Source organism: Coffea eugenioides, chromosome 11, assembly GCF_003713205.1.
Source record: "Coffea eugenioides isolate CCC68of chromosome 11, Ceug_1.0, whole genome shotgun sequence".
Classification (NCBI taxonomy): domain Eukaryota; kingdom Viridiplantae; phylum Streptophyta; class Magnoliopsida; order Gentianales; family Rubiaceae; genus Coffea; species Coffea eugenioides.
Window position 1 is genome coordinate 40,003,857 of NC_040045.1, and position 24,451 is coordinate 40,028,307.

At 35.6% G+C, this 24,451-nt stretch overlaps 4 protein-coding genes and 1 long non-coding RNA gene across 5 annotated transcripts; 2 read left to right on the forward strand and 3 right to left on the reverse strand.

The window, feature by feature from the left end:
* The first annotated feature begins 500 nt into the window (after positions 1–500).
* Positions 501–5,451, forward strand: LOC113754326. Its single transcript, XM_027298708.1, has 11 exons — positions 501–777; positions 887–971; positions 1,443–1,512; positions 1,610–1,670; positions 1,750–1,803; positions 2,592–2,748; positions 2,983–3,073; positions 3,363–3,472; positions 4,048–4,154; positions 4,841–4,951; positions 5,043–5,451. The coding sequence occupies exons 1-11, from the start codon at positions 589–591 to the stop codon at positions 5,157–5,159; spliced, it is 1,152 nt and encodes a 383-aa protein (XP_027154509.1). The 5' UTR covers positions 501–588; the 3' UTR covers positions 5,160–5,451.
* Positions 5,298–6,389, reverse strand: LOC113754327. Its single transcript, XR_003465169.1, has 2 exons — positions 5,799–6,389; positions 5,298–5,706 (listed from the first exon to the last, which is right to left on the reverse strand). It is a non-coding gene; the product is annotated as an uncharacterized LOC113754327 (long non-coding RNA).
* A 2,563-nt stretch (positions 6,390–8,952) lies between these two features.
* LOC113752572 (reticulon-like protein B9) lies at positions 8,953–10,863 on the reverse strand. Its single transcript, XM_027296681.1, has 5 exons — positions 10,764–10,863; positions 9,824–10,004; positions 9,573–9,702; positions 9,384–9,453; positions 8,953–9,269 (listed from the first exon to the last, which is right to left on the reverse strand). The coding sequence occupies exons 1-5, from the start codon at positions 10,861–10,863 to the stop codon at positions 9,100–9,102; spliced, it is 651 nt and encodes a 216-aa protein (XP_027152482.1). The 3' UTR covers positions 8,953–9,099.
* Positions 10,864–16,187: 5,324 nt separating this feature from the next.
* Positions 16,188–16,821, forward strand: LOC113752920 (non-specific lipid-transfer protein 2-like). Its single transcript, XM_027296973.1, has one exon. It carries the CDS (start codon positions 16,274–16,276, stop codon positions 16,544–16,546), a length of 273 nt encoding a protein of 90 aa, XP_027152774.1. The 5' UTR covers positions 16,188–16,273; the 3' UTR covers positions 16,547–16,821.
* A 1,047-nt stretch (positions 16,822–17,868) lies between these two features.
* LOC113753841 lies at positions 17,869–21,010 on the reverse strand. The gene is made up of 3 exons (XM_027298104.1): positions 20,589–21,010; positions 20,276–20,481; positions 17,869–18,375 (listed from the first exon to the last, which is right to left on the reverse strand). Exons 1-3 carry the CDS (start codon positions 20,679–20,681, stop codon positions 18,087–18,089), a joined length of 588 nt encoding a protein of 195 aa, XP_027153905.1. The 5' UTR covers positions 20,682–21,010; the 3' UTR covers positions 17,869–18,086.
* Positions 21,011–24,451: the final 3,441 nt, after the last annotated feature.

Below are 24,451 nucleotides of genomic sequence, written 5' to 3' on the forward strand. Positions count from 1 at the left end.
AAACATATTTTCATTCTAGAAAACTGACCATATTTTAGTCAAGCTAGAGTTTGACTCCATCCATCTAAAAAAAGATGATATTGAGTAAAAAAAAAGGTTGAGTTGGCAAGAAATGTTTCAATCATTAGAATTATTGATTATCAAACCCAAAATTTCACTTTTCAAAATAAGACTTTTTTTTTTAAGGATTTTATTATTTTTTTTTTTATACGATAAATTTTATCTTACATCTATTCCTACTTTATTTTAATATCAGAAATTTTTTTTGTTGAGAGAGAGAGAGAGAGAGCATCCGAACCTGAAATACTAGGCCCAATAGCAATTACCCAACATCTGGTTCAGAAGCCCAATCCCAAGAAACACCACCGGCAACGACGTCGCATTGAACAAATCAACACAGAAACGGCGAGGGGTAGCGTGAGAAATGGGCATCCCCACGTACAAAAAATAAAATAAAGTAAAAATGGCATCCCAAATTCCCCACGCGCGGAGTGAAGATTGTGAAATTAGTGAGTGAGGTCAAGCAGTCAACAAACTTCCCCGTCATATCTGGGCTTCCGATACTAAAACGACATCGTCTGGACGAGTATGACGGACGGCTCCATGCGAGCTCTCGTAGGATCCATACACTCTTGTCCTACTCAGGCCGTTCTCTACATCGCCGGCGGCGCCTCGCAGGCGTTAGGGTTGTTGTTGTCGGTCCCCGGAGCATCAAATACGGTACTGGAAGCCGTAGTTCCGTATTCTGGAATGTCCATGATTCAATTGCTCGGCAAGGTCAATTTCATAATGATCCCACTTAATATCTACTTTTATCATCTCCATTTCTCAGAGTTTAGTTCTATAAGTATTTGGTAGTATTTGATTACTTGTTGTGAATGGACAGGTTCCAGCTCAATTCGCTAGTGCCGAGACGGCGGAGGAAATGGCACTCTTGGCTTATAATAGAGCTTTAAAGCTTTCTAAACCAGGTTCTATTTCCGAAATGAATTTGTATTTTTTTCCTTTTTTTCTACGTTCGGTATATTCAAATTTCTAGAGTTTCTGTATAATATAATAAGCGACAAGATGCTGACACTGGTGGTCTGGAAAGTCCAGGAACATAGGAGGTTGTATCTGTCAATCGAGCTCAATTGCTCAAGCTCCATTGGTCATAATGGACCAACTAACTTCACTTTTGAACAGTCTTACCCTCAAATTTTACGTACGGAGTTCTAGTAATATATTCTGTTGTTGTCATTCTTGCCAATTTATGTTAATGATGCAGGCAGTTTTTTCCTTGTTGGACTTAAAGGCTTTAGTAGTTAGATGACTTTCCTGGATGCGTCTGCAGGTCTACCTGGGGCTATTTTTTTTTTCTTTTTCTTGATTCGTAGCGTTGTTCTTGAATTATCAATCATTTGTTATATTGGTGATGCATCTTGGTTTCAATGATTAAATAGGTTCTCCTGTTCTGGGAGTCGGTTTTACTGGTTCTCTAGCTAGCACACGCCCCAAACTAGGAGATCATAGGTATCTTACAGGATGCAGTTTCTTTTTTGTTAGAAGAATGAACTTTTTTGTCTTGCATAGGTTAGAAACCTGAACTCCGGCCTTGCCTCATTTGTAGGTTTCACTTGTCAACTAGAACATCTGACCAGCTTTGGGTATCAACGGTTACTCTGTCAAAGGTACTGCAAGATTAACTTTACTTTTCCTTCTGGGAGGTAACTTCCTCAAAACATTCAACTGGGCTAATGAATAATTTAGGGTTTGCGCACTCGTGAGCAAGAAGAAACAGTCTCAAGCCAGTTCTTACTCAAGGTGAGTGAAAGTTTTTTAAGTTGAAAGTTGCACATTTAATTCTTTCGTGATTTTTCAGGAGTAATGTGCTGAGTAAGGTCTGAAAGAGGTGTTGGTGCTGATCGTCTGATATTTTAGAAATGTGATTTGAGTAGTATCTAAGTTGTTAGCACCAATAAAAGTGCTGCTTTTTAAAAAGTTGAAGATGCTTGACTACAGAAAATTTGGTATAATAATGTCTTATCAGATGCCATTTACTAGTACGGGCCATATCTGATGGGACGACTTGACTGTGGGTGTGAAAGTATTTTCTAAAGCTGCTTTTGGTTCTTTATTAGAATTGGAATTGCATCATATGCAAAGTAAACTTCTATAGAGACAGTTTTTTATTCTGTTGGACAACCAAACATAGCCTAGGATTACATTTCACCGTTTACCTATAGGTGCTTAGTGATTTCATCTTATTGCTTCAAAGAAGTGAGTGTAAAAAGTCATGTTAAGAGAACTTTGATACAAATCAAAATTTTCTTCTGCACAAGTCTCAGTGGATGTGCTTGATAGATATATATATTATGACCTAAAAGCAGTTTTATCCATGGCATGGCCTCAGGTGCTGCTGGCGTACATTCAGTAGAATTGCCTAGAAATGGAATTTTCATATCCACACTTTGTTAAAATTTTTGGTCCAGTTTTTCCAAGAACTTTACACTCCATAATTATCCTGACTGATTGGTTCATTAATTCTCATTTGGTCAAAATTGAGTCTCTGTCTCTTTATGTAATTGAAAAATTTTATGATGTACTTATAGGGAATTGCCAAGGCTTGCAAGGTTGAGGCAACCTATGTTTCTGAGCTAAATGAATCTGAAGTTCCTGATGAATATGAAAGCAAATTTGATGAAGATCAAGAATTAGAGCAAGTTATAAATGGACAGATTTGCTTTAAGGTCTATCCCTTTTCAAGTGGTATGATTTGAACTGTTAGAAATAGTCTTAGCAATGTGGATTGTCCACCACAATTTCCCCATTGCACTTGGGTTATAAAAGCCTCATCTATTTGAAACATTTACTAACAGTTGAAGTTGCATTTTGGTGGCTGGTGAAATTGGGTGGAGAATCTACATTGTATCTTAAAATTGTATAATTTCCACTATGTGATCTACTTTCTAGACCCCTGTTGTGAAGTAAAACATTTTGCAGATATTGCTAATACGAAACGGAAGATTATTCTATCTGGTTCCTTTAATCCTTTACATGAAGGTCACCTAAAGCTCTTGGATGTTGCTATTAGGTAAATATGTCTATTCTTGCAACTTTCCAGTTCCAATATTGTGACTCATGGTAATATGATTACATGATAGAAGATCTTTTTCAGAAGGCAAGTCCAGTCATAAAACGAACAGCATTAGATGGAGGTTCAATGTCACGTGAAACAGCATGAAGTGCTTCCAGTTTTTGTCAGTTCATTTAGACATAAATGAGATGATATTGTCTTAGGATAGTTCCGTGCGCTACCGTATCACTATTAGGTTTATGTCCTATTGTTTCTGATGTTTACGTAGTTTATTTTATATATGCAGCATATGTGGGGATGGATACCCGTGCTTTGAATTGTCCGCCATAAATGCTGATAAACCTCCTTTGACAGTATCTCAAATCAAAGAACGTGTCAAACAGTTTGAAAGAGTTGGTAAGTCTGGATCGTTTAGTTTCTATACTTAAGTTCAGAATCAATGCTGTGTGTGCATTTGAAACCATCTGACAAATTTTCCTTCTAAAATGAATCACCTTCTGAAGGTTAAACTTTTATTATGGAAATTGGTAGTTGATGTCAAAGCCTTTTGTGTCTCCCTATAATTGAACCTTGGAATAGTGGTTTCATTATGACTAAATTTGAAGCCTGTGTGCATGTGCATGCAGGAATATGGCAGTGGATAATAGCTTGATTACACCAGGCTTAGGCACAAGGAACATTAGCTTTGTCATGGAATTGGTTAGGGTTGAAAGTATCTTATATAGATTTGCTGAATTTGGTTCTCCCGTTACATGGATCCAAAGTTGTTCTGTTAGTATTTGTAGATTTGTCATTTGAATGCTTCTGAAATCCCCACCCAGGTTGGGGGGGTGCAAAAAGGAAATTTTCTTTTCCAAGTGTTTTGGAATTTGTCAGAATACTTTCTTTGTAGGGATCACTGGGCTACACCGTTGCCATATTTTTACATTACTTATTAAATGGATGCTAATTGCTTTCATATGTGCATTCAGGAAAAACAGTCATAGTATCTAATCAGCCATATTTTTACAAGAAAGCAGAGCTCTTTCCTGGCAGTGCTTTTGTCATTGGTGCAGATACAGCAGTGAGATTAATCGATGTAAGGACCTTTAATATATAGCAGGAGTCTGTGAAATTTACTATGTAGCCTTGTCCTTTCCGTTACTGGCTTCTTTACTGTATTTTGGGTGTTCAATAGTTTATGTAGTTCAATACCTTTTTTTTTTTTTCAAGCAACTATTTAGGTTGTATGTCATCATTGCAGCTTTAGTTGTTATTTTGGTTCCAATTGTGTATCTGAGTCTTATCCTTACCAGTATATCTAGTTTTTATCTACCGGTTGATTTAACTTCCTCAATTTGGTTTTCTACTTTTATCTTTTGATTTACCTTCCTCAATTTAGTTTTTATGTTGGTTCCAAGTGTGTACCTGATTCTTGTGCTTACCAGTATATCTAGTTGTTATCCTCAATTTGGTTTTCTACTTATGTTTATCATTTTTCTGGTTACAATCATAAGCTCTCTCTCTCTCTCTCTCTCTTCTTGGTAATAGGATAGATATATTTTTTCTTATCTTGTGGTGCGGAATATGTTTTAATAAGTGGCAAACTTTCTGGAGTAGCTCTCTCTCTCTCTCTCTCTCACACGCGCGCACACAAAAAAGAATGGTGATCTTGTTATGCTAATAAATTCTGGTGTCTGGATTTTAATTTTGCATGCAGTAATGTTTTTCTGTGAAAGTTTGCATTTTCTTTTGCCTTAATGTTTGGAAGTTGCTGATTTTCAGCCGAAATACTATGGGAACGATTATGCAAAGATGTTGGAGATACTCATCGGGTGCAAAAACACTGGATGTGTTTTCCTTGTTGCTGGCCGAAACGTAGATGGTGTTTTCAAGGTTTGATTACATTTCAAAAAACTTTTCCATACCCTCGAGTTATTGTGATGACTCGTCTTACAAACTTGTACCCTTTCGCGGTCTCTCTTAGGTACTCGAGGATTTTGACGTACCAGAGGAGCTGAAAGGCCTGTTCATTTCCATACCAGCAGATACATTCCGCATGGACATTTCATCAACTGAAATTAGGAGAAGTCGAGGAATGTGAGAATTCTTGTCGCGTAAATTTTTACCCAGAGCTATATCTTGGCTTGTGCCTGTTTAAAATATTTATTGTATCTAGAAATGATGAAGGACTACACAGTCTCATTGTACCCCAAATTGTTCAAATAAGCTGGATAGTGTGTGAAGAAAGAGTAGGAAAGTAATAGAATTAACACCTAAAGAAATTTACAGCTGAGAAGAATCCTTGTAAACTCAAGTCTTACGTTCTGTACTTGTATGCAAGATCCATGGTGGTGTTTGGGAAATGTCTCTTGGCCTGTTGAGTTCTTATTCCAGGTCAAAGTTCAAACATGGGAACTGCCTATGATATGCCTTATGCCTGTTTAGTAGGACCCAATTCGCTGATGTACAATCAGAACGCCATTAAAATAGAGCTTTCAAATACTAAAATAGAGGCCAACAGCCAAGAGGCTGTTGAAAAATCCTTGCCTCCTACCAAACTTGCCACTTAACTGTGGCTGCACCTCCGGGTGAATTGTTGTCTATCTTTTGACATCTATTGATAGTAGGCTGTTATTACAACTCCTGAACTGCAAAACCGAACAATTTGTACCCCTAACAAACAAAAAAGAGAAAAAAAAAAAAAGGAGGAATCGATTACTACTTTAGTTTAGTTTCCTACCCTTTGTTTTTTGTCATCTCTAGTTTGGTTTTTCTCCGATTCACAACTGAAAAGAATCAGCAGATCAGGTAGGTGATAAGAAGTCAGAGAGCAGCACGGTGATCAACCACCACATGCAGCGCTGCAACCTGCACCACATGCAGCCCCGCGGGCATCAGTTTGGGTAGCAGAAGAAGCCTTGTCTCTGGTTGCACCACCTCCACAGGAGAGGATAACGGCTAAGATGAAAGACGAACTGAGGAACGCCACCCACAAAACCCAAACTACACTTCCTAAGCCCCCAAAGTTTTGTCCATCCCAGATTCCTCCTCCTCCTCCTCCTCCTCCTCCTGCCTTGAGTCCTCTGACCATCTCTTGGTACACACTTAAGCTCTGTCTTCGTTGGAATCAGCACTTCCACAAGTCTTTCAGACTACTCATCTTATCTACTGCAAAATTTGACTTTTATAGACACAGGCTCCTTATCACGCCATACATAGAAACTGGAAAAACGAGGATAGGGACAGAAAAAGGACAAAACCTCAGCAGAATCTAAAGTTTTCACACGCATTTTTTGACAATGCTTACGAAAATGTGAATCCCTATCACAGAACTAGATAATCCGAATGAAATTGGTCAGAGTTTGACCTTCTTGCTTTTCTAAAGCATTCATAAGCACAAGACGACTTTCCCAGTCTACTGACTGCGATTCTTCATAATAATTTCTCTTGAACAAAATATATTTATAATAATATCTGACTTCAAAGTCGAAACTTCGGAATCAGTGGACCGCATTTGGAATTTGAGTTTGTCAGTGCATTCCGAGTCACCTTCAAGTTTGTTTGGATAAGAGTTTATTTAGATGATTTATTTGAGATAATTACTGTAGCATTTTTTACGATATGATGTATGTGAGATAAAAAAGTGATTGAAATTTGTAAATTAAATTATTTTACTTCAAATCTTGTTTGTCCAAACGTCTTTGTGTTAATTATAGACCGATAAAAAGCCATATAAATAGCCAGATGAGAATTCATGATAAAATTTGGATTCTGGGAAAAACAATAATCTATGTTTGAATTTGGATTAAAGTTATGACTCTGGTGTATCTGAGACCATTTATGTTTTCTATTTTGCCCACAAAAGGAAAGTACTATATATTTAGTACCATGAAAAAACAGCAAGGTTGTGTTTAGATTGCAATTTTCTGAAGTTTTTGTAGAACATATACTGTAGCGATTTGATATATATAAGATAAGAAAATGATTGAAAAATGTGTTCATAAAAAACGTAGAGATTTTTTTTTTTTTTTTTTGTAAAAAATCCCTTTCTAAACAAGGCATAAAGTTAAAAAAGTTAATCGTACCTATTACTGAAAATTTTAACTTGAAATTTATCTCTTATCTTAATCTTTAAAAAAATTGTGAAAACCATATTGGAGGTTAATATAACTTGAAATGCTAGATATTTTTTTCATGCGTAGGCCAAAAGAAACAGGGACGTGTTGAGGACTGTCGTTGGAAAATTAGCAGGTCCTGTCTACTTGCTTGCTATATTTTCTCCCCTGATGCGTTTATAGATAGAAAGGGTTCGACGGGAGCAAGAATTTTAAGGAACATCTAGAGCTTTTTGGATCCGTTTGGTTAGTATTATTTGAAACAAAAGAATTCAAATATTATTCGACTTGTATCATAAACATAATTTTCAATTATCTTTTTATCTTATATGTATCATATTACAAAAAGTGCTACCGTGTAATTTTAAAGCCCTCTTCCAAAAAATGAATAAATATATAAATAAAATACTCCCACAATTTCATTGGGAATGTCATGTTTTTCATCGTGGAATGTCCCAAAATGTTTGCCACATCATTAGAAAACTCAACTAGGACCTCAGTCCAAAGAGGTGACCGATTCAACAGGTTACTAGTCCAATCGTGGGTGTCCAATCGTGGGTTGGCCAATTCAACTACTAAGTGCATTACATAGTATAATAATACATTTTGAATTATAAAAATATTATAATTTTTAATTTGAAGGTTCAATCAACAATTTTTTTTTTCTGATTTGAACGGTTGAACCGTTGGGTTGTTGACTGGTCAATGGATTTATTACTTATCCGGTCTAACTTGAAAACCAATCCAATTAGGTGCCCGATTAACCACTGGGTTGTTCACTGGTCAATGGATTTATTACTTATCCGGTCTAACTTGAAAACCAATCCAATTAGGTGGCCGATTCACCAGTTTGAACGGTTGAACCGTCAGGTCTAGCCGAATTTTGTAACTATGGTTTGTTATTTTACCAAAGTCAAAGTTATTTTTGATCTCTTTTTTCAATATTGTCCCCATCTTTATATATATTTCATACTAAATTCAAATTTGAATTTTAAATTCTTGAAAGTAACTTTAAAAACAAATCTATTAACATTGCCATCAAACTATTATTCTTAATAAGTTAAAATCTCGAAATGCGACAAATAATTTGGGAAGGAAGAAGTAATTAGCTTTGGGCCTGCATATGGAACCTGCGGAGTTGGCTTTGGGCTAATAATTAGCTTTAGCCTACATCTGTAACCCAGACTTATAATGGACATAGTTGAGAGGTTTCTGAAGAGATTGTGAAAGCAACAATGGGATCTACAAGCCCAAAGGAAGTATATTGGCCAACAACTATTCTGTTTTGTTAATACTCGAGGTTAAGACCTTGCAAATTGCAAGAAACACTGGTGATGGAATGCGATTGGTGGTGGTGTTATGGGCAAGTTGGGAATCAACTATCAAGCATCAGATGGATGTCTCATGCCTTAATGGTTGTGTGGGAACAGCATGTGCAATTTCATTTCAGTTTGGAAAATCATGTTCGTTGTATTTAGTAAACATATTCGGTCTTTTTCTTTTTTTTTTTTTGTAAAAGAAAATTTGGTGAATTTGGCTTCACTCAACGCTACGGATCAAAGCATGTCCCAAGTACTGTATTTCACTCATAGAAGTTATTCAAACACACAACATTTTATAAAAAAAGTAATCCGTTTTTATCATTTGAATCAACCGTCCATTTTGTTTTCTTCCCATCATTACCATGAAATTGACCTTGAAGCTAAAGTGCTAAACAGATAAACTCATACTACTGACAGATCAAAGAAAATTAAGAATGGATACTTTACAGCTGTAAAAAGTTAATCATTATCCATCTTCTTTTGAAGAAGTAATTTTTCTTTTTTTACTTCAAATATGTCTTGCTGTCTAGGCAACATATCAAAGTGGTTAAGAAATAGGGACAGGCAATTTCTTCACAAGTTAGTTTCCTGATTTTCTCCAACTTTAGTATCCCTTCTTCTGTTTCACTGGCCCTCTTGGAATCTTGCTAAGGATTTTTGAATCAAATTTCTTGTACAATTTCTTCATTTCCCTCTTCCCTTGGCTTGCGAGATGATCCACTTCATTTTGATGACGCTCATATAAAGCTGGTAAAGTTGCCAAGCTGAGAAAGCCTTCAAATCCCAGAAAAAAATAACAAAAGATGCCATGCATGATTAGTAACTTACATATGATGACACTAATACAACACTATTCCAACAACATCAACAGATTTTCATCAACCTTACCAATGTATAAGAAGTTCAAAGAGCTGAAAGAGCTTCCGATAATTGACAACATCCAGAGGAAAGTGATTGCCTGATTGGAAGTATACAAAAGAAAAGGAAGGTCAGAAGACAATGATAACACAATCAATTGGTGGAAAGACAAAATGAAGCCAAGCAGGATCCAAATGACAATTGAGCGAAGATGTATACCAGAAAAAATGTTTTTATATCTTTTCCAGATGAAATGTCATACAAATTTAACAATATCCAGTTGATTTTGGCAAACAGCCATCTGAATGCAGCTTCAGGCACTGTTATAGCATGCAAATCTGGGGGATTCCTGTAGAGCATTTGGAGACAGAAAGTTTGGCAATACAGCTCAGTTAAAACTTAAAGATGGCGAAACTAACTTGCAATATGAATTGGTAACGCAGTAGCGGTATTAGGAAAGAAAACAGTACCAATCAACTAATCCTGCCCCAGTGGACCAAATAAACATAATTAACATCATAATGATAGAGATGTGACATAGAAGAGTGATGAAATTGTATTCCACCACTTCAAAAAGGAGCCATATAATTGTGACGCCTATTAGGATTGTAGCAGATAACTTCTTGTTTTCCCACAGTAGTATGTCTGCAACTGCAATTGAAAATGCAAATGTCACATAAACACATCTTTCATGTGCCAAAACATGTACTTTTGACTCACTTCGTTCTTACAGCGTATTCCAATCTGGCAATCAAGAAGAGGTTTAATTTTAAGCCTCACACAAAGGACACTAATCATTCAAAAAAAAAAAAAAAATGGTAGCATGTTCAAGTGTGACTGTTATTCAATGTAAACAACACTCGTCGGTGAAAGCAATTTTTCACTTCTGGAGAAACATGATTATGCTAATTGCCCTTTTCAATTTTGAGCTCCAGATGAGATAATTTAATTCAGTTCCTTATATTTCTGGAGAACAGGTGTAACGAACGGATTTTGAATTACAGGCATGTTCACATATGTAATTATTGGGAAATACTTTGTTATTTTTAAAACAATTTGAAATCATTTCTTTATTTCACATACATCACATTATTAATGCGCTTTAGCTTACAATGACAATACAGAATTCTTGAATTTCTTTGTAATAAGGCAAGATGGAGGAGATATTAAAACTTATGAAGCAAACCAGACAAGATTACCATAATATCCATGGGAATTATACGCAGGATATTATATGAAAAAAAAAACACTCTTAGGTTAGGTTGTCTGACATTTGAGAAATAATCTTATAGAGAAAGAAAACTATTTTGGAAAAGCAATACAAAAATTCGTTCGGTTTCGAAATAAAAGAATACATGGCATCAAAAGTTAAAATGGTAAAGAAGAACAAGATAAAAAGTTGAGAATCACCTTTTCCCCCTCCAAGGATCTGATGCAAGGATCTTTGACGACCAAACAATCTTATTGGAGATAGCGGCTGTTCATCTGAATCTGAGGATGAGCTCGACATGGCTAATCGATCTTCAAACAAAGTATGTCAAGAACAGTGCTAGCTATTCATATACTTTAGACCTTATACAGCATTGTCATATATATGCTGCAGTATGATTCTAATCTTAGCCACCAAGACACATTTGGCAAGTAAGAAAGGTATGGCTTTGGCATGCCTGAGAAGATAGCCTCCACTGCAGGGGCTCAGAACTTATTAAATTGATAGCTCATCTTCAATCCATTTTTAGTCTTCTTTTAATAGCTGAGAACTTTCTTGACTCATTTAAACATCCAAGTAAAGAAACCGGTCATGGATTCTCTGTGTTTCATTTGGTAGTTGGCAATGATCACATGAACAGAAAATATTATGGATTCTCAAAGGAAATATGCGGGAGTTAAAATCTCTTGTACACTGCAAATTTGATACTTAAGATATTTGTTAAGCTCTATGCACTTAGGGAACTTCTTGACTATTTCATACCTAGCAGAAATTAATCTTATTTTGTCACCATAATTGAGTACCGGATCCATACTAACAAGTGACCACGGTACACAAACAAAAAATCCAGAGTTATGGGAACAACAAATTAATGACTAAGTAACTCATTTCAGCATTGTCTGATCCAATGATTAAAAGTAAAGATTGAGATCTAAACATAAAATATCCTTCTGAGCTTAACCTAAACTGCGGACACCCTTCCACCGGATTTCAACTAGACCAATTGAAGTATCATTGAACCGGGCTGCCTGCCGTGCTGTGGACGTTAACTTTGTTAGAGTCACATTTGTCGGATTTTTTTCAAATTTTTTTGGCAATATTTTGAGGAATTAGTCCCTTTTTGGTTTTTCCTTTTTTTTTCTGATATGTATCATTTTACAAATTTTTAGTCACCAAAAAAAAGGGTTAAAGAAAATGAAAAGGCAAATGGGATGATGCATCAAAAATAAAGAAAATTTTGACCATTTTGCAGAGAGAGCGATAGGCATGAGCAGCTATCATGATTGCGCTAGTCATGACTCACACCATCACCATTGTAGCACTCATGATTTTAAGGGCACGCAAATTCTTCCGTTCAAATAATCGCAGATTGAGCTTGTGCACCTTTAGGCACAGCAGAGCCGGAGTGGGATTTGGGGTGGCTTTTTCACAAGGAGGAAATCTTTGACCAGAATAGGAGCAATTAGAGTTATATTGCTTGCGATTAGCATACTAATTAATCACAAAATCCATTTCATTGTGATTATATTACTAAACAATCATTGATACATCACTTTTGCATTGTTGATAGATGCTGGAAATCATTATAGCCTATAAACAGCCTCCTCCCTAGCCTTATCATTGCCAAAACCAATAAAAGCATGCATCATGATCTTAATGACATGATAGAACTGATTTAGAAAAGGACTTGAGCAAGGACCACAGGGATTAGAACAAAACAGCCCTCTTCATCATTTGCCAAGGCGAATCTATCAATGTTGGCAGGAGAATTCCACAGCAAAAGAGCCTCATATCCGAGGTACCTTTTCATATTTATGCTCCAATCTTCTGACAACTCCTGTATTGCACAAATGTATACGCTGAAAGAGCTCAAGCAATAGAAGTGGGCATGCAAGTACCTTGACCTAAGCTGTGTCGGTAGATCAAAAAAGAAAATTAATAAGAAATGAAGAAGAAAAAGTGCCACAGGCATTGCAGGAAACTGAGAGATTGAGAGGTTAACTTCTCCAAGATTTGAAAGGTTAATATGTATATTATAATTGCAAACTCAAAATTTTTTTTTTCATGAATAGGATTTGATAAATTTACACAGAAAATTCACTACTGCACCATCCACTAATATGAACGTATACATTGATTGTGCCTGCCTCCTACTGGTTGAATTACAAATAATGCTAATGTTTCGAACCTTGCATTAGGGATAGAAGACGAAAACATCACAGGATTGACTGATGTTGCAAGTAAATTTTGCACTAAGCTTCAGTTCTTTGTTCAACTCCTCTAGATCCCATTTATCACAACCTTAAAGTACTGCTAAAGGAACTACTCCTGTAACAGAAGTGGTTTTTGTAGCCCATCATTTGCAATACTTCAATCATGTTCAAGACTTCACGTTCAAGAAATTGAAGGTCCTATTATAATTGTAATAAATTTTTCATGAACCAGGAGTTTAAAGGGCAACTGGACAAGGCAAAGACTACACATGTGATCTGAAATGGCGGAGCGAGCATGCCTCCCTTGCATCACATCACCGAAAAGGGCAAAACAACTTCAGTTCAGGGTTGGAAGGCCATCATTTCATTCATTTGCAGGCCATAATTTTGGGCCCTGTGGTCAAAATAAATACTATTATGGACATAGAATGCTACTGCATTTTTTTTTCTTTTGCCTATATTCTGTCTTTTTTCTGCTAATTCCTGTTCGTGGTAGTACAATCTCTAATGATGATTTCTGTTCACGAACAGGGTTTGCCTAATTAAAAGTGCATCGCATTTCCAATTGTTTACAGTGTCAAATTTGACAGTATAGTTGAAGTCGGGAGACCCCATTTGGAGCTTGGAGTCTTGGACAAAGAACTAGTCATGTAGCTCCATCATGCAGGATAATAGAGGGGTAATATCATGATCTCATGAAGGACAATGTGAAAATGCAGGACACTTTAAAGAGTCACCCTTTTTGACTTTGTGAATTCTTTATCCTAAAGCCTTAAAGAGAAAAGCAGATAATCTTTTGATTTTCGATGATTTTACTGTCTTTTAAGTACCACTTTATTTTGCTGTACAAAGAAAGATAAATGAGGAGGATGGGGAAAAAAGAGGGAGCCAAATAGTTAAAAGGACAAATTAAGTGCATTAGACTTTTACTTTTCCTATACCGATTTCACATCGACCCTTTCTTTTTGTTTATAAAGCTTTTCGTTTCTGAATAAAATACAAAGTTGTGAAAATATGTTGGTAAACTAATTTCCATCTTGTGGGTATAGCTGTAGTGGGGGAAAATAATAATGGTTGAGAATATGATTACCTGTTGAGTTGAGGCTGAGTACCTGGAAGAGAATAATGTGGAGAAAATATGCTAGCCTGCATGCTTAGAAAGATTACCAATAAGAAGCAATCATTGACAGCACTTAAAAAAGTTGCAATTGATTTACCTATAACTGGACTGGATTTAAACTTTGGCTTGAACAAGTAATAGATTTTTTTTTTTTTTTGCTTGGATCAATGGATGTAATTCTCAATGCTATATATATATTCTTTTTTTTTCTTTTCTTTAGAAAGGGCTAGTTTTCTTCAAATTAATCATACTCTGTGAATGTCTAATTACGTTGAAACAAGTAAGAATATCTCTATCCTTTTCTCATTTATTCATAGCATGAGGGTTTCTTTTTTGGTACAACATGATTTGTGTTTCAAGTTAATCGTAATACTTTAGAAAGTCAGTTTCTACATTAATTTATCAAACATGATAAAGTAGTCGGAAACAAAAGTAAAACGACATTATGAAGCCAATCAAAATAATCTACCGGGAAACATTGTGGTAAAATCAAATTTCATGTTTGCCAAATTAGATGTTTATTGTGCAATCTAGTATTACTTTTTTTTTTCCTTATTTTCCCCTCTCAAAGTTAACTAGATTCTAAATAGGGGTGGGCAAAATTATCCACTAACCCGAAAACCCGTCATATCCGATCCGATCCGATCCGATCCGAAAATTAGGATATCCGATTTTTATTATTTGATCGGATCAAAAGAGAGTCGGGTACCCGCTAAGATGCGGAGTGGATTAGGATCACATAATTAAAAACCTGCGGGTACCCGATCCACCCCACATATATATTTTTTATTTTTATTTTTATTTTTATACACATACTATAAAATAATAAATTAGAACTAAATAAGTAATTTTATTGAACAAATTGCATTACAAATATGAGATACTATAGTTTATTTACAAGATTCATTTGTAGAGGTCATGATCTTTATAGAAAAAAGTTTAATTAATGCGGAACATATATATTAAAAATTGTGCTACTTATTTCAAACTTTTATTGATTTTGAATTCTTTTAATTTTTTTCCTTTATCTTATATTCTCTTTACATGCTTGTTTCTTGGTGGAAAACCTTTTTTTAGAAAAAAAGGTTATTAAATCTTAGATGAATGTGTAAAATATAAAATTAAATTGGTATAAATCATTTTTTTTAAAAAAATTAAATGATAAATTGGACGGAACGGGTACCCGCTGACCCGACCCTATCTCAGCGGGTACCCGCTGAGATGCGGGGCGAGTAAGGGTCAGAAAATGGCTAACCCGCAAGGTGCGGGTCGAGTCAGCCAAATGGTGAATGGGGCGGGTACCTGACCCGCGCCCACCCCTAATTCTAAAATGAGCGTGCAAAAGGGAAAATTGACTGCTCATGAGACAAGAAAACATATTTTGTATCCATTTTCAAGCAAGAAAGCCCAAGGACAAGTCAAAAAGTAACATTTAACTAGGGTCACTTTTTGGTATTTAAAATAACGAAAAACAAAAAACTAGGAGCTCCTTCTATATTTCTTTTGCGGGTCAAGGAATTAAAATTCAAATTCCTCTGTTAATGCTTTAGCTTTTTTATTTTATCAGTAGAAATGAGTTATGAGGTATAACTAGGGCTACAAACGAGCTAAATCGAGTCGAATATTGATCTAATCGAATCGAGTCTTGAATTAGTTTTATCAAACTCGAACTCGAGTTAGAACTCGACGAGCTGTCAATCTAAAGCTCGAGCTCGTGTTCGACTCAAATTCGAGTTGACTTCGAGCTCGAAAAAATAAAAAATAATTATTTTATTTTTAAAAAAATAAATAAAATAATATATTTTTCTTAATAAATAATTAAAATTAAGGATATATTTGTAATTTTACGCGATCTGCTCGATTTGTTTGCAGTGCTAGGTATAATAATCTTCATACTGCAGCCCGAAACCCCTTCCCCTCAAAAGTCCAAACCCAAAAATAAATAAATTAATAATAAAAAAAAGTAGTCTTGGACATATTCTGAATAATTAATTGAGAAACAGATAATTTTATGTCCTTTTTTTTTTAAAAAAATTGATATCTATGAAAACACATAACATGATGAACGCTTAAAAAAAAAAAAACTCGTAAACGAATCAAAGAATAAGTGCTTACTTGCTATTAGAATTTTCTCATTTTAAGGATGACTAATGATTGTTGCATGGTGAATCAGTGATGAACTTTTTTAAAAGCATGAAATGTTTAAGCCTAAAGTTTTAGCATAGGTATGGGGTGAAAACTTTATCAATATCACCACCTCTTTTCAGCCATCTCCTTCCTCTATAAATTGAGGCAACAGCCAAATCCCACTTCATCCATCTCTCTCCATCTCCCAATCCCTCTCCCAAACCAGCAATTCTTCATCATCAAAAACATCATGAAGTACCTAGCATTCGTTGCAGTTCTTCTCTTGGTTCTTGGAGGGATTGAGAAAGCAAAAGCAGTGACTTGCAACCCTTTGCAGCTGAGCCCATGTGCAAACGCTATAACATCTTCATCTTCACCTACTGCAATCTGCTGTTCCAAGATAAAAGAACAGAGGCCATGCTTATGCAGCTACATGAGGAACCCTAATCTCAAGAAGTTCATCAGCTCTCCTAATGCCAGGAAGGTGGCCAACACTTGTGGCACTCCATTTCCTCAATGCTAAGAGTCCATTGATTATTTCTGTTTTTAGCATCTGGTCTTAGTTATATATATATATATATATATTGAGTCTATTATGGTCATGTTTTGCATTATCTATTCCACCTAGCCTATGTTCTATCATCTCTGTATCACTGTGGAACTTGTGTGGCGAGTGATCAGTCTTTGGTGTCATAGTTATTATGGGAATGGGCGCTGTCGCAGTACAACCATGTTGTGCTTGCATTGGACTATGTTTTACTTTGCTTATTGTAATGAAGATTGAATAATTAACGCTAACTCTATCTACTATTTTGTTTACGCTCTTTTTTTTTTTATTAGTGAAGTGGTAATTGAAGGATAGAGGCGTCTATAGATTACATTGAGATACATGATCAACATATATAAACATACTGATTTCATGATGGTACATGGTCAACCATAATTGACAGATTAAAAATTTTGCAACAAAAGTTGCATGCGATGTAAATTTGAGTGAGCATTATAAACTTGTACTGTCATCTCGACTCACAAAAAAATATAAAGTCGCCCAAATTTCTAGTTTAAAATCATGTTATACCATTTGGTACGTAATAGTCTGCATATAAAATGCTTTAAGTAACAATAACAAATCAAATTACATTCATAATATAAGGAAAATTTTAATAATGATCCCTTAATTATTTGTTAACATCACTTCTTATAACTTTTTTTTACTCGTGCAAAATGATAAAAAATGCTCTTACTCTTCATTTGGGTTACAATTTCATTGAAAAGGGGTAGTTGTAAATTCAACGCAAAATGGGAATTTGACTAACTCACATGGTCAAAAAGGTCAAGAGAAGTGCCGTTGACAAATAAGAGAATGCAATTAACATCTCTCCATAATATTATACCAAGTCAACCTTATTAAGACTAAAAATTTTACAAAGTTTAATTTCATCATCGAATTAAATAAAGCTCATTCTTGTTTACGTAGGTCAAGTGGATCGAGTCTAAACCACTCCACACCAATTATCATTTTTAATACAGAGCTCCATAATATTATACCAAGTCAACCTTATTAAGACTAAAAATTTTACAAAGTTTAATTTCATCATCGAATTAAATAAAGCTCATTCTTGTTTACGTAGGTTAAATGGATCGGGTCTAAGCCACTCCACACCAATTATCATTTTCAATAAAGAGCCATCTAATTTTCGAGATGGTTTGTAGGTGTGTCTTTCTTTCTTGCTCAAAATGGTCATTTAATTTTTGGGATTGTTGTAGGTGTGTTCTTTCTTGCTCAAAATAGAAAACCATTTTTAGTGTTTTGCTCGGAGCTTTCTTAAATGATTCTGCAATTGATTTCTAAGGACAATGTCAGAGTAAGGTTCAGCTGACAAGAAGTCATTTTATCTACTAACATCAAACAAAGGAAAAACCTCTGAAGTGCAAACCTTTTCCTATAGATAGATACTTACTATAGATACATAGCTCATTTAGGGCCTTTCCAGACCTTCTAATTTTCATCAAAAACATACCCCAGAAACTATTGATACATAAGCACTACAACCAAGCCATGATTAGACCTTCAATTCCTGTTGATTCTCCATATAATGGGATGTTGTCATTCCAAGTCCTTCACTGTTTTGCTTTTCCCATCCACCTGTATCTGCCTTGGCGTGAGACCAGTAGTAGAAAATGGAGCCTATCATGGATAGCAAGGTCAATGCAGCCCCAGCAGCAAAAACACCTTTGCGAAGGGTAGCACAGGACAAGTCATTACCACCAAATATGCCTCGGTATTTAGTATGGTAAGCATTCCTAGCTGAGCCAGCCAGTAAGCATGCTTCGGCTCCCAAAAAGCTTACCCTGCCCATTTCTTTCAGTTATTAACGGGCAAGAAAAACAATAAAACACGTTGACACGCTTAGCTAATCCAAAGAATTTATGGAGTGAAGAATGTAGTAGTCACTATGAGGTGCCCTCATGAAATAATAAGGAGAAAGAAAGAAAGAACTGAATGAAACAAGAGTTTGAAAAATCATGTTATTTCAATCAGCAATATCACACGATAACCAAGCAGCTGCAAAGAAAGAACACTAAGGCAATGGAAAAGAACAGCAACTGCTCTCGCCAGCTCCATTTTGAACAAAATTAAGAGCTTCAAAGATCAAATTCTGTTTTGCAGGTGTGCCAAAAAAAAAAAAAAGGCTTAGCCGGGCCTGCAGAAATTATTGACTGAATGAAACTTTATTGAATCCAAAAACACAAAAAACATGACGAAGAAGGGGAGAAACAAGAATCTCTACCCTCCAGAACAAAGGAAAAGAAGAACCAAAGAACAAGAGACAACTAGGGGAATGGCATAACAAAGGAAGCAATATATCATGCTTAATCAAAGCATGAAATTTCTGGATCTGACCAGTCAAATTATGAAGCAACCTTAGGGAATTAGTTTATACAAGTTCAGCGGAACCATCCAAAGTATACTTCAAGAGAATTGAGATCATAAATGTCATAAGAATTTTTATTTCTAGGAAATAGGTGACAGATAAGAAACGCCAAAAAATATCTTCACAAAATGTGAAAACAGGGTTCAGATTCCACCTTTAAACTTTTGGACATGCATAGAAACCAGGAAAAAGTGAAATAGCTCAACAAGAATCTCTAGAATTTTATCTTCTCACTCTGATCTAACTTCTGAATATGCATTAACTATTTTTGCCCCGTAATTTTATCCACATTACTTGGTTACCTATTACAGATATCTTATCTCAAACTAAACCAAGAAAGGTACACACGTTGGGATTTCAACGGGAGCAAGAATCAGGAAGCAAACAATGCTGATCAAATTTCGTTGAAAGACATCCAGCTTCATCCAAATTCACAAAATTTATCTACTAGAAAGTATAAGAATGGATGAAACCCTGTTCTCGAACTACCACCCTCATTGACAGAAGAAAGGAGCAGATGGGCAAAATTACAACCACCTACGGGAATGCATGTCATACAAAGCCTGATTATCAAACCAAACCATCACAAGGAACGGCTGAAATTCCACATGCATTTCAAACCATACGTGACATGTGCAAAATTTGAATAGATGGAACCATTAATTTTCTGTAGCAATGAAAAACATGTCATGACATGGAACGCATAACAGGACAGTTCCCAAACTTCTTCAGTTCCAAGTAAGGGCATGTTGATTTGATGAAACCTTTGCTCAAAATAATCTTATGGCCGATTGTGGAATGAGAAAACAATACATACCCTACCAGAAGATTTGCAATTTCTATGCCAGTTGATGCATGAATTCTACCATATAGGTATTGTACACATATTCAAAACATCACATACAAAATGCTCTAAGCAAAACTGCATACAATTATCCGCTAGAAACAGAACCTAAATGCTAAATGATGTCACAAGTTTATCCCAACAGAGAATTTGACCCCACCACAATGACAAATTATCTCCTAGCCCATCCTGCCTGATTAAGAATTTAAAAAACCAACAGCCAAACTCCAATTATTGCAAGTAAAAATATTTCACATGCAGCTGTGCAGATCATTACTGGAATAGTTAGTGTTGAGAATTATTCTACCAACCAACTATCACCAGCCAACAGGGAGGTGGGGCCCAACTCCAACTCATAGACTCGCTGGAATCAACAATGCTCCACTCTCCCAGTGGCAAACGTAGTAAATCCAAAGCAGAAGACAAGGACATGATAGTAAATTGGAAAAAAAAATAAACCAGGGATCATTACCAAGAAAAGATGAAGAAGAAAACAGCACAAGTAGTAGACCGTCCACCCATCATCCCTTTCCCAAAACACAAGCACTTAGTAACGCCGTTAAGCACCGTTTGACTAATTAACAGCAACCCAAACGCCGATAACCCGTAGACGGTCGAAGCATCCGTACCGTACACGCAGTAGGTCGTTTCATCGTACTTATCCGGCATAACATTAGCCTTATCGACCATTAAAAGCCAGGAAAAAAAAATTAGAACTTTAACTGAGTTTCCATAAAACAAAGAGAACCCAGATGCTATTTTTGGAAATGGGGTAAAGGGGTTACCGTGCTTCGACGCCGTTCAGCTCCGATAGCGAGAACGAAGGCTATGAGGTGAAGAGATGTTATAATTACCAAAATGGGGATGGAAACTCCCATTTTTTTCAGCTGTTATCTCCTACTAATTTCTCACGAACAAGAAGCAACGCACAGTCCTCAATAACTGGAACTTCTTTTCTTTTTTTGCTTTCTTTAGAAGTGTAATGTATGTATAATTGCACAAACTTCTTTTTTTTTTTGGGGTGAAGGGAATTGTTTGTGGGGCTACAGGTTTTGCGTTTTGGAATACGGAAACTTTTCTTTTTAGGTGGGATGCCTTTTTTTTCCCTTGTTTCGGCTCGGTGGGTGGGCGTTATAGTATATGGTTTGCTTTTTGGATGGATTCGTGGAAAAAATAACCAGTGCAGCCTGCTGGCTTGAGGAAACTGAAATAATAAGGCTTGATGACGATAATTTATCAGGAATTTAGGAGAGAGGAAAGGTGTCGGTGAGGGGAACTCATGGGGTCCAGTTGTTTTTCTTTTTTTTTTTTTTTGGGTGAGGTTTTGCTGGTTTCTGGCAGTATTGAGTAAAGTGTACTTTGTTTAAGTGGAAGGTGAATGTATATGGAAATGTTTTGGCAATGCATGATTGGAACATGACATGGTTGATCTGTACTCGAAGACGACGACAGCTGCAGCAGTACTGATTCTTTGAGTTTAATGACTTTGATTGAATTTAGTTTCTGAGAGCCACCTATGGCATTAACATTTATTGTGTTTAGTTTGGCTACCGCGGTACCCGTGCTAGCATGCGACTGCCCAGTTGTTCCCTTGTTTTCTTCCCTTGTTTAGTCCAAGTATTTTCGATGTTGCTATTGATGCACACAATTATGTACAGTAAAAGATGTATTCGAGGTTCGATTTAAAATTAGAAAGAAAAATTTGCTAAATAGCTACTTAGTTTAGACGATTGAAGGGAGCCAGTTTAACCTTGAAGCCTTGATCTGTTCGTGGAGGATATCTTTCAATACTATTGTAAATCTCAGGGATATGGGTATCTTTGCTCTCTCGTAATGAACTTCTTCTTGGAGAACATATTAATTAAGATGACAACACACAATTTGTTTGTTTTCCTATTGTTTTTCATATCATTGTTGGCTAAGCCACTAATTTCCTAATCTTCTGCATTCCTGCAACAGCACCACACTCTTATTTTATGTAAACGGACTTTTCAATCTGTAATGCTTTTTTATCCGGGGATTCACCCCGTGTAAATAAACATCATTGGCTGCTTTTGAAGGAAAGGAACTCAAAAGCATCATCCCTAGCTCAAAGTACAAAAAAAAAATTGAAAAGTAAGGACGAGAAATAAAAGGTAAAACAATATGCATGGCAAATTAGAACTAATCATGCAAATGAACCATGAAATGCAAAGGGATCATGCTAAGTATTTAACTAGCCATAGCCTGTAGATGTATTTCTACCTTCACAGAGTCAATTAACAAGAAGTTCATACATGTTATTTTCACATACCAAATCATATTTGAAAACTGAAATTTGATGAAAGCACATTTCACCATCTAAGCACTAATAGATCAGATCCTTGATGATTGATCAAGTTTTCTAATGCATCATGCCCTTCTTCTCTCCGAAGTACTCCTCCCATGCCAAAGCCTTTGGATGCCTCAAGTGTGATTTATATGATAGTTAGAGATGTTGAAGTCGGCCGGCATAAACAAACTCTGACGCTCCCATCTGGTCCGATCGCTTCTGTACAAGTTGGGATAATCTGTGATGCTCCAAAAACATTTGGTACATCTCAATCTAACGTTATACGACCAAAAGAATCCATTCACTCTGTCATTGATGTACAAATAACACCATCTCATTGGGAAAGCGATTTGTGTGAAATTGTATATGAATCTTTCTCCTTTCCTCAGTTCATGCAAACCCGTATCGTTTTTTGACAACTTGCACATGTAATACACCGTCTTGTCACCATCATTGGCTATTGTAATCTCTATTGTTGGGAAAAAGAAATCACGGATTGATTCAAATATGGTCTTTCTGCGCCCTCCTTCATCGGGTTCTTGATCGTCTGAGGCATTGGCATTGAAGGAGAGGAGGAGGATGATGGCAACAATGGCAAATGCTGAATTATTCGCCATTGAAAAGCCAATGGGAGGGAGATGGTGCCCAGGAAGGCAGATGGGAATGTAATTAGTGGCGAATAGATTGTAGTTTGATTTGCTTTGTGTGGCACAAATTATTTTGTGCTTGGATTCTCCTTGACTTGCTCATGCCTAAAGATAGCAAAGTCAAGGAAACTTGAAATACATTGGACTTTGATCTTAGTCCACTTTTTATTCTACCACTACTATAATAGGGAGGGACTTGTTGGTCCCTCTAGACGTTCAATTCTCCCTTTATCTAATAGAAAAGTCGATTACATATTGAAATGGTTTTCCAACCAACAAAAGGAAATTATTATTATGATTTACAATAATATAAGTATAATAAAAAAGGAGTTAACAGAAGTAATTAAAAATATTATGAAAGAGACAAAGGAGTTGGTTTAATACCAAAAAGGGGTAAAGGAAATAAAAAAGGTAAATCTAGTTTAAGTTTTATATGCTTCTTGCTTTCCTTTCTTTTTTCTTTGTGTCTTCATGAAATGAATAGACGTCAAGAAGCTTCCTGGTTCCCACGAATGGAACATACTTATATTCTTGAGTTTTTTTTTTCAAAAAGGAATTTACTCTTATCTTAGAATGAGCACAAAAATGATGCAAAGTGTTAATAGGTTTGTAACTACATCTATGTATAATTGTTATACATAACAAAAAAAACATTATTAACATGCTTTTCTTTTTCAAAATAAAATTAATCAGAAGTTGGAAAATCTACTTCTTTAGTTTTTCAATAAAATTGGTACAAAAATCACAAACAAACCCTTGTACATAGATATAAAAAAAAATCAATTTCTAAAGGGCCGTTTAGCAACGTCTAGGTTTTGTGTGTCTCTTATTTTGTTTGAAGAATTACGCAAAAATAATATATATATATATATATATGTATGAATAAATCTTATATACTATCACCGTTAGATCCATGACACATGTACAAAAATTGAATTTAAAATTTAAAATTTACATAATTATCATTCATCCAACGCTGACAGTGTATACACTGTTAATGTCGGAAAGAATAATCCACATGTGTGTTTATTGTTTGCATATTTCAACAAACAGCAACATTTCAAATATTAGCCTTATCTTTAAAACACCAAAAATGTTATTTTTAACTATTTTTAAAAAATGTTATTGTTTTTAAAATCAATGTTGTAAATTGTTTCATTTCCTACATATACTACTATAAGAGTCGTTGTGGCTTCAACACCAAGGCCCATCATTCGTCTACCTATTCGGCTATTTCTGTGATTTGGAGATCATTAAGGTGTATGTTCTAAGCACTTTGCACACCTTTTGATGCTTTGGTAATGTGTTGATTTCTGTTTTTGCCCTTAACTGTTAGTTGTTCGGAAATCTTTCGCCCCATTTAGTTGTTCAATGATTGCTTTAGTTTGTTTGTGAATTGCATTTGTGAATCAGTTCGGTCCATTTGTAAAACCTTGGGCCGTACTTAGCTGTTTGGTGATTGCATCAGTGTTGTTAAACTTGGATGAGACCCTCCTAATCGAATGTAAAACGACTTTCTTTTCGAGTTGGTTAATAGTACAAAATTAATTTGGTAAAAAATCAATCAAAATCATCAAAATTCGACAAAACAATGACCTAGTTCGAGTACTTGACTCAATTTTCAAACTTTTCTTCCTTGTTTTCCCAAAATATAATTTAAGTTACCTAAATTATAAAATTTTCATTTATT